The 14,008-nt window shown below is 43.4% G+C and overlaps 1 protein-coding gene across 3 annotated transcripts in view; it reads right to left on the reverse strand.

The window, feature by feature from the left end:
• LOC140740855 (cadherin-11-like) overlaps nt 1–14,008 on the reverse strand; it is a 249,554-nt gene that overhangs the window by 98,646 nt on the left and 136,900 nt on the right. For all 3 annotated transcript variants that reach the window (XM_073070420.1, XM_073070418.1, XM_073070419.1), the window contains exon 6: nt 10,132–10,319. In XM_073070420.1, the coding sequence (XP_072926521.1) occupies nt 10,132–10,319 (188 nt within the window). The remainder of the gene's footprint in view (nt 1–10,131; nt 10,320–14,008) is intronic.

A 14,008-nucleotide genomic window follows, 5' to 3' on the forward strand; every position in this document is an offset into this window, starting at 1 on the left:
TTGGACCAAAGTTTCTTAAGGCAATAAGACATAGGAGCAAAATTAGACCATTTGGCCCATCGAATTTGCTCTGCCATTCCATTATGGCTGATTTATTTTCCCTCTCAACCATTCTCCTGGCTTCTCCCTGTAAGCTCTGATGGCCTAACTAGTCAAGAACCTATCAACCTCTGCTTTAAATATACCCAATGACTTGAGCTCCACAGCCATCTGTGGCAATGATTTTCACAAATTCACCACTCTTTGCCTAAAGAAATTCTTCTTTCTATTCTTAGACTGTGTCCTCTGGTTCTTGGGACCCATTTCTACCTCTTCCTTTGGCTCTTATTCAAGCTATTCACCACCCTCTGCACAAAGAAACTCTTAAATGTTTTGTGCAAGCAGCAAGGATTAGTTTAGTTGATTAGTAACTTAATTAATTCGGCACGGCATTGTAGGCCGAAGAGCTTGTTCCAGTGCTGTGATATGTTCTATGTTTGATGTTCTAAGCCTTTCTCCTTCCCATCTTAAGCCTCTCTAGCTTTTGATTCACTCCCTTGGGGAAAAAAAACGCATACATTCAGCCCATCTAGACCTTCATAATGTTATTTGTTTTGCCATACAGTGCAGAGTAGGCCCATCTGATCCTTTGAGCCACGCGACCCCACAACCCGCAAAAACCCCGACCTAACCCTAACCTAGTCTCAGCATAATTTACTATGACCAATTAGCCTACCTGGTACATCTCTGAGAAGAAACTGGAGGACCAGGGAAAACCCCCACATTCTACAGGGAGGACATACAGAGAGACCTTACAGAACAGCGTGAGAACTGAACCCCGAACTTAAAAAAGGCTCCAAGCTGTAATATCAGCGCACTAACTGCTACGCCATCGTGGTGCCCACAATTTATACACAATTTAATGACAGTTCGACATCAAGGAGTAAAACACCAAGGGCAATAAAGATTGATAAGATGCCCACACCCTAAGGCATGTACGGGGAAGCTTATTGGAAGTGCAGGGGAACGGAACAGGAAGGGAGTTCGTGGGTGTCAACTTCTCTGACGATGTATCTTGGGTCCAACATATCGATGCAATTACAAAGAAGGCACAACAGTGGCCATATTTCATTAGGAGTTTGAGGAGATGTGGTGTGTCACCAAATAATCTTGCTAATTGGTACAGATATCCTGAGGAAATCATTCAAACCGGTTGCATCACGGTCTGGTACGGAGGGGCCAGAGCATAGGATTGGAAACAAACTCTGCCAGCTCCATCAAAGGTTCCAGGCCTCCTCAGCATTGAGGACATCTTCAAAAGGTGATGCCTCAGGGGGACAGCATCCATCACCAAGGATGTGCCCTCATCTCATTGCTACCATTGGGGAGGAGGTACAGGAGCCTCAAGATACCTACTCAATGCTTTAGGACATCTAGTCCATGCTGAACTATTTAACCTGCCTACTCCCATCACCCTGCACTGTGACCAAAGCCCTCCATCCGTTTACATATTAAACGTTGAAAACGAGCCCACATGTATTACTTGTGCTGACAGCTCCTTCCACACTCGCATGACCATCTGGGTGAAGAAGTTTCCCCTCATGTTCCCCTTAAACTTTTCACCTTTCACCCTTAATCCAGGACCTCTGGCTATAGTCCACCCAACCTCAGCAGAAAAAGCCTACTTGCATTTACCATAACTATACCACTCATAGTTTTGTATTTTGTTTGCCTCTATCAAAACACATCTCAGTCTTCTACGTTACAAGGACTAAAGTCCTAACCTGCTCCCTGCTGTGTGTGTGTGTGTGTGTGTGTGTGTGTGTGTGTGTGTGTGTGTGTGTGTGTGTGTGTGTGTGTGTGTGTGTGTGTGTGTGTGTGTGTGTGTGTGTGTGTGTGTGTGTGTGTACAAATACATACACACATATATATATATTTCTTATTGTAATGTACAGTTTCTGCAAACCAACAAATTTCACAACATATGCCAGTGATATTAAACCTAATTCTGCTTCTAAAGAAGAGGGCTGGGAGGATTGTGTGTAACAGATGCTAGCACAGCCTGGCTGGGCTGAGTGGCCAGTTTCTAGGCTGTTAATTATTATGATTCCGATTGGTTCCAAAGACTAGACGTTTAGCAAAGAGAAGCCTGTGAAATTAGTATGGTAGCTTTCATGACTAATCAGGAAATTTAAAAAAAACAGATGGTAAGATTAGCATGAATTTTACATACCAACTGACAGGCCTAATTAGGATGATGATTTGAGGAGCTGAATAATGGATTACACTGTGTTTGGGGCCCAGACATCACTTTCCAAGGTCAGGCGCTGTGTTAAACTTGCTCCAGCTGATTAAATAGACTTGGCAGAGATTAGCGACAGAACTACGAGAGATGATACATTACAGTCCATGTCTGTCCTTCACTTGGGGATGACCCAGGACTAGATCATAAGACTGTAAGACTTAGAAGAATTAGGCCATTTGGTCCATCAAGTCTGCTCTGTCACTCCAACATGGCTGTTTTATTATCCTTCTCAACTCAAATCTCCTGCCTTCTGCCCATAATCTTTGCCACTCTTACTAATCAAGAACCTATCAACTTTGCTTTAAATATACTCAATAACCTGTACTCCAATGCCATCTGTGGCAATGAATACTATAGATTCACCACCATCTGCCGAAAGAAATTCCTCTTCATTTCTGTTCTAAAGAGACATTTAAAGAGCTTCTGCAATTGTGTCCTCTGGTCCTAGACTCCCCTGACATCCTCGCCACATCCACTCAATCTAGGCCTTTCGATATTCAAAAAGGTTCAATGACATACTCCCTTGTATTTTACATCCCAATGCATCGATGTATCCCAGTGCTTTCACCTTGCTGTAGCTTCATCTCTCCCATCTCTACAAACCTCCAGCATTTCAACATTTCTCACCATCGACCCTCAGCAATTTTTATGGATGCAAGGGTTTCAAAGGTACAACGTAATGTCAGAGAAATGTACATACTATACATCCTCAAATGTTGTTTCTTCGTACCACAGAAGACATCTTGTCTTTCTACATCTCAGCTTGGGACAGCAACTGCTCTGCCTGAGACTGCTGAGAGTATTACAGAAATAAGTGTACAATGTACTGTGTATGTTAATCAAAATGGCTTCTTTGGTTTGCTAGAGTAGGAATGCTTGTATGTTTGATAAGTGTTTTCTCTCGCAGCTGTTTAGCTTTGGAATTGCTGATATGGGGATTGTATTCATTTGTTAACCAATGGGGAATGTTATTTTGTCTTGTGAGGCTGGGAGCTTGGGGGTTTCGCGGTCTTTTCAGGGGAGGCGGGAAGGAGACGCCGAGGAAGGTGGACGTGCGCTGCACTGCTCGGTCGACCACTGGGGTGGTCCCAGGTGCGAGGACGTGGAAGTCGGAGGAAAGCGACGAGGGGTCGAATGGTTCGATGGTTGAGCTCCAACGATGTGCACTAAACTGACTGAACTTTGATAAGTTGGTGTCTTTTACTTTATTTTCTTTTCTTTCATATATACTGTATTGCATAGTACTCTTTTAGTTTTAGTAAAATCTTTAAAGTGTATTCTGTAACAGTATCTGGTGTGAGTTTGATATCGTGTGTGTTCACGCGGCATAAACTTGATTCTCACAGCACCTGCGTGTACGAGAGGTGGGTTGGTGAGTGGCTGGATCTCCTTTTCCCCCAGACATATACCAGCCTGTTGGGTAAGTGTTACATAAGCATCCCCTCCTGTCTCAAGAAAACAGCTACCATAATCAAAGATCCCATCACCCCGGGGAACTCTTTCTTCTCCTCTCTCCCACAAGGCAGATAAATCAAAAGCCTGAAGTTATGTAGCACCCTTCCTTTTGCAGTCATGGCCCAAGGGATAAATTAGGAGTGAGTTAAAGTAGTAGATTTAGGGACGGTATCCCGGAGTGACTAATGGAGAAGTCGTTAGATAGATGCAATGTGCAGTGGAATAGGAACTGTAATTGGTTTTATGTTGTCAGATGTTCGGAGATACAATGATAAGCTTGTCTTGCATACTGTTCATACAAATCAGATCATTACACAGAGCATTGAGGTAAAACAACATAAAAACAATACAGAATGAAGTGTAACAGCTGCATATAACACAAACATGCTGGAGCAACAGGCAGCATCTATGAAAAAGGAAAAAAAGTTGACAGTCCAGGCTGAAACATTGACTCTTTACTCCTTTCCATATATGCTCCCTCAGCTGCTGAGTTCCTCCAGCATTTTGTGTAGGTCACTGGATTTTCTGCATCTGCAGAATCTCTTGTGTTTATGAGTAGCTAACGAGAAAGGTAAATGCAGGCAAACAATAAAAATGCAAAATCATAACAAGGTAGATTGTGAGAAGAGTCCACCTTGTACTAGGGAAACATTTAATGGTCTTATTACAGCAGGATAGAAGCCATCCTTTTAGAAGAATTTAGAAGATTGAGGGGGGATCTTATTGAAACGTATAAAATTCTAAAGGGATTGGACAGGCTAGATGCAGGAAGATTGTTTCCGATGTTGGGGAAGTCTAGAACGAGGGGTCACAGTTTAAGTATAAAGGGGAAGCCTTTTAGGACCGAGATGAGGAAAAACTTCTTCACACAGAGAGTGGTGAATCTGTGGAATTCTCTGCCACAGGAAACAGTTGAGGCCGGTTCATTGGCTATATTTAAGAGGAAGTTAGATATGGCCCTTGTGGCTAAAGGGATCAGGGGGTATGGAGAGAAAGCAGGTACAGGGTTCTGAGTTGGATGATCAGCCATGATCATACTGAATGGCGGTGCAGGCTCGAATGGCCTACTCCTGCACCTATTTTCTATGTTTCTACGTTTCTATCCTTGAGTTTGGTGATGAACTTTTAGGGGAACATACAGTCAGGGGCAGAGCCCACAGTCTTGTCCCAGGATTGGGGAATCGATAAGTAGAGGACAGAGGTTTAAGGTGAGAGGAACCCAATGGGTAACGTTTTCACCCAGAGGATGTCAGTTTATAAAATGATCTGTCAGAAGATGTGGTTGAGACAGGAACACTAACAACATTTGAAAGACACTTAGATAGGACCTGGACAGGAAAAGTTTATAGCAGAGGTTCCCAATCTCTTTTATGCCATGGACCAATACCATCTTGCAAGGGGTCCATGGACTACAGGTAGGGAATCTCTGACCTAGAGGGACATGGGCCAAACACAAACAAATAGGACTCACTTCAATGGACATCCTGGTCAGCATGGGTCACTGGGCTTTAGGTTTGTTTTCCTGCTGTTTCACTCTATGACTCTGAGCCAGGGGTTTACAACCTGGGGTCCACAGACCACTCAGTTAATGGTAGGGGTTCATGGCACTAAAATGGTTGAGAACCCCTGTTCTAAACTTCTTCCATCTCATCATAAATTGATGGTTTTCTGTCCCAAACACCCCACCATAGGAAAAAGTAGATTATCACTATTGATCGTAACTATACCCCTCATAATTATATACACTGTGGTTGTATTTTGAGTATGAAGCTTAAAATAGAAAAGGGAAAACCTTGGGTTGATTTGAAAGTATGGACAACTGTTAAGTTGAAGAATTAATGTTGCTCACAGGGATGATGGGAACCAGAATTGTCCTATCAAAGCAACAGGAGGATTTTAAAGTTCTTCCAAGCTGCTGAGATTAATGGTTCCAGTTAAATGGTTCATTCTGAATAGCATTCAAGCTGTGAGCGGTTGCCCAGTTGGAAGGGAAGTCAGACAGCCCAGATTTGTTTCAGCAGCTGTCGGCTGTCTGAAATCCCGCTTCCATCAAACTAGTTCCAGTTTATTCAAAGTTCAAAGTAAACCTATTATCAAAGTATGCTCAGTGGCCAATTTATTAGGTATGTCCTGTACTTTTATTATAAAGTGGCTATTGAGTCTATGCTAATGATCTACTGCTGCCTTAGCCCATCCACTTCAAGGTTTGATGTGTTGTATGTTCAGAGATACCCTTCTGCACACCACTGTGGTAATGCATGGTTATCTGAGTTACTGACAGCTTGGCCTAGTCTGGCCTTTCTCCTCTGACTACTCTCATTAACACAGTATTTCACCAGTGAATTGCCACACACTGGATTTCGTTTGGTTTACTTTTGTACAATTCTCTGTGAACTCTAGAGAATCGTGTGTGTGAAAATCCCAGGAGTTCAGCAGTTCTGAAATAGTCAAACCACCCTGTCTGGTACCAACAATCATACCACTGTCAAAATCACTTAGATCTCATTTCTTCCCCATTCTGATTATTTGGTCTGAACAACAACTGAACCCCTTGACCATGTCTGCTTGCTTTTATGCACTGAGTTGCAGCCACATGACTGGCTGATTTGGTATTTGCATGAATGAGCAGGAGTACAAGTGTACCTAATACAGTGGCCACTGAGTGTATGTCACCACGTGATTTATTTTCTTGCAGGCATTTACAGGAATAAAATAGAACTTCTGAAAAGCTACATAAGAGGACTGACAAACAATGAACATGCAAAAGAAGACAAAATGTGCAAAGAAAAAATAAATAATACTGAGAACATGAGTGGTAAAGTCCTTGGAACTGGGCCTGTAGGTTGTGGAATCAGCTCGGTGTTGAGGTAAATGAAGTTATTCACGCTGGTTCAGAAGCCGGGTGGTCGTAGGGCAGTAAATGTTGTTGAAAGTGGTGGTATGCAACCTAAGACTCCTATACACCCTGCCCAATGCTAGTGGCTAGAACAGAGCATGGCCTAGACGATGGGGGCTCTTGATGATGTTTTCCATGTAAAGATGCTCATTGGGAGAGAAGGTGTTGCCTGTGATAGATTAGGCTGTATCTACCACTTTTCTGAAGACTATTCTATTCCTGGGGACTGGTGCTTCCAACCCAGGCCATCATGCTACAAGTCATCAGACCCAGAAATAATAGGACTATTTCCCACCCCACTGAAGAAGTTGCCTTGTCTCTTTTCTTTGCAGAGTAGCAAATTAATCGTCGGCACGTGGCCAAGTGGTTGAGGCATTTGTCTAGTTATCTGAAGGTCGCTAGTTTGAGCCTTGGCTGAGGCTGTGTGTGTGTCCTTGAGCAAGGCACTTACCACACATTGCTCTGCGATGACACCAGTGCCAAGCTGTATGGGTTCTAATGCCCTTCCCTTGGACAACATCGGTGGCATGGAGAGGGGAGACCTGCAGCTTGGGCAACTGCCGGTCTTCCATAAAAAAAACCCTTGCCCAGGCTTGCACCCTGGAAACTTTCTAAGGTGCAAATCCATGGTCTATCGAGACTAACGGAGGCCTACAGCAAATTAAGCCATGGAGGGCCACAATGCAGAAACAGGTCCTTCGAGTCAGTTCCAATTATCAATCACTAATTCAACATAAGACCATAAGATACAGTAGCAGATTTACCCATTTGGCCTGTTGAGTCTACACCATCATTTCATCATGGCTGATCCATTTTCTCTCAGCCCCAAACTTCAGCCTTCATCCTGTATCCCTTCATGCCCTGACTAATCAACGATCTAGCAATCTTTGCCTCAAATATACCCAATGACTTGACCTCCACAGCTGCCTATAGCAACAAATTCCATATATTCACCACTCTCTGGCTGAAGAAATTCCTCCTCATCTCCATTCTAAACAAAAACTCCTCTATTCTGAGGCACTGTTCTTTGGTCTTAGACTCCCCCACCACAGGAAACATCCTCTCCACATCCACTCTATCGAGGCCTTTCAAAATTTGTTAGGTTTAAATTAGGTCACCACTCCTGAATTCCACTAAGTATGGGTGCAGAGCCATCAAACGCTCCTCATATGACAAGCCTTTCAATCCCGGATGCATTTTTGTGAGCCTCCTATGAACCCACTCCAACGTCAGTTCATGACTTCTCTGATAAGGTACCCAAAGCTGCTCACAATGCTCCAAGTCACCAGTGCTGTATAAAGCCTCAACATTATATCCTTGTTACTTGATTAAGCATTCTATGTTATTTACATAATTCATTATGAATTATATGTAAAAGTACATGAATGGCATACGTCATTACACCACTACGTCATATGCTCAAGTCTCACTAAAGTGAAAACAAAACTAAAACACGCATTCCAGGCTCCGCGTTCCTGCTTCCAATTAGTTTTATGTTAGTTTCAATTAGTTTTACAGTTACAAAACATAACACATAATATTTGATAAGCAGTGTTCACAAGCAGTTATAAAGCAACACACAAGATGCTGGAGGAACATGGAGCATCTATGAAAATGTATAAACTTCGAGATTTTGGGCCGGGACCCTTCTTCAGAACTGAAAAGGAAGGGGTAAGATGCCAGAATAAAAAGGTGGAGAGAGAGAAAGGAGGATAGTTAGAAGGTGATAGATGAAGCCAGGTTGGTAGAAAAGATGGCTGGTTGGTAGGGCTGGAGAGGAAGGAATCTAATAGGAGAGGAGACTGAACTATCAGAGAAAGAGAAGGAGGAGGGCCTCTAGAGGGAGGTGATATGCAGATAAGAAGAGGTAAAAGGCCAGAGTGGGGAATAGAAGAAAAGGGAAAGGTTGTTTTTTTTTACAGGAAGGAGAAATGGACGTTCATGCCATCAGGTTGAAGGCTTCCCAAAAGGAGAATAAAGTATTGCTCTTCCACTCTGAGGGTGGCAAAAATGTATAAATTATGCATTTAGAATTACATTTTTTACAAGAGAGAACAGAATTACAACCAACAAAAAGAAACAAAGCAACAGACAGAGTGATCTGACGGGTCAATTAATCTTATTTTATTTAATCTTAATCTAATCTACTCAAAACACCCAGAAGATCAGGCAGCACCCATGGAGAGATGGCATGAACATTGACTTCTCTAACTTCCGTTAATGCCCCTCCTCCCCTTCTTATCCCATCCCTGACATATTTAGTTGTTTGCCTGTTCTCCATCTCCTTCTGGTGCTCCCCCCCTCCCCCATTCTTTTTCCCGAGGCCTTCCATCCCATGATCCTTTCCCTTCTCCAGCTCCGTATCACTTTTGCCAATCACCTTTCCAGCTCTTAGCTTCATCCCACCCCCTCCGGTCTTCTCCTATCATTTCGCATTTCCCCTTCCCCCCACTACTTTCAAATCTCTTACTATCTTTCCTTTCAGTTAGTCCTGACGAAGGGTCTCGGCCCAAAATGTCGACAGTGCTTCTCCTTATAGATGCTGCCTGGCCTGCTGTGTTCCACCAGCATTTTGTGCGTGTTGTTTGAATTTCCAGCATCTGCAGATTTCCTCGTTTACCCATGGAGAGAGAACTTTTTTCTAAAATCTTTTCTTCTAGAGACTCAAGATTCAAGATTGTTGAATGTCGTTTCCAGTACACAGGTGTAAAGGAGAATGAAATAATTGCTACTCCAGATCCGATGCAGCACAAAAACAGTGAGATAAAGAATACAATAACAAAAAACAATAAATATAAATTCATAAGATAGCTTATATACATAGGTCAATTGTATGTCCATAAACTGACACTAGGCACAGGAGTGTCTGTACATGAGGTGACTGACAGGAAATGATAAAGTAGTAGTGGTTGGGGGTGTAGAGGAGTGGGGGAGGTGTTGATCAGCCTTACTGCCTGGGGATAGTGACTGTTTTTGAGTCTGTGGTCCTGGTGTGGATGTAACATAGCCTCCTCCCTGATGGGTTTGGGTCAAACACTATCCATGAGCAGGGTGGGTGGGATCCTTCAGGATGTTACTGGCCTTTTTCCAGGACTTTCTGTATATACTGTATGTTCTTGATAGTGGGAATTACAGTGCCGGTGATGTGTTGGGCAATTTTGACTACCCGTTGTCGAGCCTTCCTCTGCGCCTCTTTGCAGTTTGGGTACCATGGAGTGACACAGCTGATTAGAATGCTCTCTACTGCACATCTGTAAAATAATCTGAGTATGAACGTGCACAGTCCTGCTCTCTTCAGCCTCCCCTGAAAGTAGAGACATTGGCAAGCTTTCCTGTTTGTGTAAGATGTGTTCTGGTTGTGTGAGATGTGTTTGAAATTGCACGCAGTTTCACTGCTGTATCACCCATGTAAAGTGGGCTGTGAGTGGTTCAAGTGTCACCAGCCCCTGCAGTCACTTCCACAGTACTGGCATTCTCTCTCAGTATATCTCAATACCTTTTTCAGCCTGATGATTCCCTCTTGAGTCTGTGAGTCGGTTGTGATTTCGAAGAAGTCTCTTCCATCTCCGTCAATGATACTGTAGGACACCATGCCGTTCTCACCAATGTCTGGGTCTTTGGCTTTGAGCTGTCCCACTACTGTCCCTACCTTGGCAGCCTCCGAGACTGACATCTGGTACACACCTGGAAGGAAATGAACAACAAGCATTGCCTTCAGAGATGATCATGGGAAACAGGAACAGGAATTGCCTTTACAGTCCCTCGGATTTATTCCTGTCTAACCTAATTTGCTTTCATGTCTCTTCCCCATTATCTCTGATTCCCTCTATAGAGCTACGGTCAGCTTCAGATTCAAACGCAGTCCAAAGTTTATTTATCACGTCAAAACATATCGTACAGTGAAATGTGTCAGTTGTGTTAACGACCAATACTATCTAAAGATGTGTTCGGGGTGCCCGCACTTATCTCCACACATTCAAAGGTTCAGCGTTACAAAGGTTCATTTATTATCGAAATATACAACTCTGAAATTCTTCTTCTCCAGATAGCCACGAAACCAAGAAAGTAAAGAACGGCAGCAAGATCGCAACCCCCATCATTCCGGCACCAACATAACATGCGCACAATGATCAATACAAGCAACAACAGCAGCAAAACAAGCCCTTCCTTCCCTCCTTCCCCCAACCCACTCATTCACACATACAGTCAGGCTTCCAACCACAGGACAGGCTGCCTCCAGTCCTCTGCCCTGGACTCTCAGACTCACAGTCATTGGGCTTCCAACTGAGTCACCAGCCCTCCTCCACAAGGCCTTCTTCCCCACTGCTATCAAAGTTCTAAACTAATCACCCTTTGCCCAGTGGTGCTGTCATATCCTTGGGCTCTCAACTCTCCCTCTCCTAGTTGTTCCTCTGCAGTCTCTTTAGGACAGGGGTTCCTAACCTTTTATATGCCATTGACCCCTAGCATTAACCAAGCATTTTTGTTTCACACTACTTCAGTTTATACATTTCATGGTAGCATAGTGGTTAGCACAGCTACTATAGAGCAGCAGCAATCACCATTCAGGTTCAGTTCCTGCCGCTGTCTGAAAGAAGCTTGTACATTCTTCCAGTGAGTGTGCATCTTCTGGCTTCTGTACCTCCTCCCTGTAGGAGTGAGAAGAGGGTAATCCTGGATGCTTTGAGCCTCTTAATGATGGATATCGCCTTCTTGAGGCATCTCCTTTTGTAGATGTCATCGATAGCAGGGTGACTAGTGCCCACGCTGGAGCTGGCTGAGTTTACAACTCTCTGTAGCTTTCTCAAATCCAATTCAGTGGCCCCTCCATACCCGACCGTATGCTCTCCATGGTAGATTTGTAGAATTGTGCTCGAATCTTTCATGAAATATCAAATTGCCTCAGACAGTTAATGAAATATAGCTGATGGTGAGCTTCTCCATAAGTAGACCCAGGATCTGTACTGGGACCTCTGCTGTTTGTGATGTATAAATGACCCGGATGATAATATAGATGGACGAGTTAGCAAGCTTGCAGACGATGCGAAGATTGGAGGTGTTGCAGATAGTGTAGAAGACTAATAAAGAATTCAGCAGGATATAGATCAGTTGAAAATATGGGCAGAGAAATGGCAGATGTAGTTTAACCTGGCCAAATGTGAATTGTTGCACCGTGGTAGGTCAAATACGAAGAGGCTGTTATGTGCAAGATCCCTAACAGTATCAATGCACAGTGGAACCTTGAGCTCCAACTTCATAGCTCCCAGAAAGTGGCTACACAGGTTGATAGGGTGGTTAATGGCATGCTTGCCTTTGTTAGTTGAGCATTGAGTTCAAAGGTCAGGAAGCTGTGTTGCAGCTTTATAAAACACTAGTTAAGCGGCATCTGGAGAATTGCATACCGTTCTGGTCGACCCATTATAGGAAGGATATTGAGTCTTTGGAGAGGGTGCAGAAGAGTTTTAATAGGATGCTGCCTGATTTAGTGTGCTATAACAAGAGGTTGGACAAACTTGGGTTGTTTTCTCTGGAGCGGCAGAGGCTGAGTGGAGATCTGATAGAGTTTATAAGATTATGAGAGGCAGAGATAGTGTAGATGGGGAGTATCTGTATCATAGATATGAAATGTCGAATACCAAAGGTCATCCATTTAAGGTGAGAGGGGGTAATTTCAAAGGAGATGTCAGGGACATTTTTTTTTACACAGAGTGATGGGTGCCCGGAAAGCACAGCCTGGGATGGTATTGAGGCAGATACATTTGAAACTTTTAAGACACATTTAGAGAGACACATGAATGTGAGGAAATGAAAGATGTTGTGCAAGAAGAAGAAATCAGTTTAATTGATCAGTAGTTTAATTTGTTCAGCACAATATAGTGGGCCCAAGGGCCTGTTCTTGTGCTGTACTGTTCTATGTTCAGAGATGTGGACACCCACGAACTTCCCTGAAGCTACACAAGAAGCTGATCCCACTTCTGAGAGGGGAGTTGATAAACTTATGCAAGGTGCAAGACTACAAAAGAGCAGGAATGGGATTGATGGGATTGTTCTGCTGTGAACTAGCATAAAGACGATGGCCTGAATGGCCTCCTTGTGTTGTACAAAGTGACGATGTTTCCCTGCTTTCGAACCATGCTTCTTCATCTGGAAGATGTTAAATATAAATGGAGACTTGTGACTCAGTAAAGAATTAGGGTAGCTTAAGCTGTAAGGCTTTGATGCCCACATTCCTCAGTTGATACCTATTGGCATTAATAGCAATCCAGCTCCCCATGGACTGATGATTACATTCCTGGGTTTAATAACCCAGAGTGCAAATCCAACCAGAACTGTTTAATCATTTAATTTTGGCTCCAGTAAAAATCTTAAAAGTCAGCATGAAGCTACCAAACAGTCAGGAAAGCATTTCTAGTTTACTTGTGCTTTACTGGGAAAAGATTCAAACACTCCTTGCCTCACTCGCTCTCCACTTGATTCCAGACCATCACTAAAATTCCAGTTTCACCACTACATTTGCAGGATAAGTAAAAAGGGACAGTAAGTATTTCCATGGATATCTGCTAAGGTAAAAGATTATATCCCAATCCTAACTAAACTACATTATTATTAATCCTAATTGATCCTGATGAAGGATCGTCAGAATCTAAACACTGTACAGCCAATCAGAACCCAAGTTGTGACTGACATTCCAAACTCAACCCTGGCACAGCCAATAAAAACCCAATCTGAGAACAGAACCAAACCCAACCTCTGCATGGCCAATCAAAATCCAAGTCCAGAATAGAGGATTAAAAACCCAATCTAACTACAGCGAATCCAAACCATAACAGCAACATTGCCAATCAGAACTTAATCCAATCACAGCCAGGCTAAACCAAAAGCTTAGACCTTAACATTTTCAATACCCAGCCTGTCCCAAATCCAAAACAGATGTCAGATGATGTCACGTCCAGGGTGAATAAACATTTTTGGACCAGATTTTCCCTCGGTGTTTGCTTTTGCACAGCCAGGTATAGCCACAGGGCAGTGAAAGTTTGAGATTCGAGTTTCCTTTCCCCTAGATGAACTGCCTACCACAGTTGTCGAGCTCCATTTGCTCGGAGCTACTGGTGTTAAGACATCAGTACCGCACCCTTGCCTCTTCTATCAGTAGAAATAGTTCCGCTGGGCTTAGTAGCTAAGCCACTCGTGAAGGTCAGGAACTGAGCTTGGTTGCTAAAGTCTACTTGCGTCGCACGCCATTGGAAGCATTTAATAGGTAGGGTGAACTTATCCCTACGACCACCTCCGGCTATAACAGCCTTAGAGAACCAACCCAGATTTAACTCTAAACCTATTCACGGGACAACTTACAATGACCAATTAATCTACAC

The sequence above is a fragment of the Hemitrygon akajei genome, chromosome 17 (genome assembly GCF_048418815.1).
Source record: "Hemitrygon akajei chromosome 17, sHemAka1.3, whole genome shotgun sequence".
Lineage (NCBI taxonomy): Eukaryota > Metazoa > Chordata > Chondrichthyes > Myliobatiformes > Dasyatidae > Hemitrygon > Hemitrygon akajei.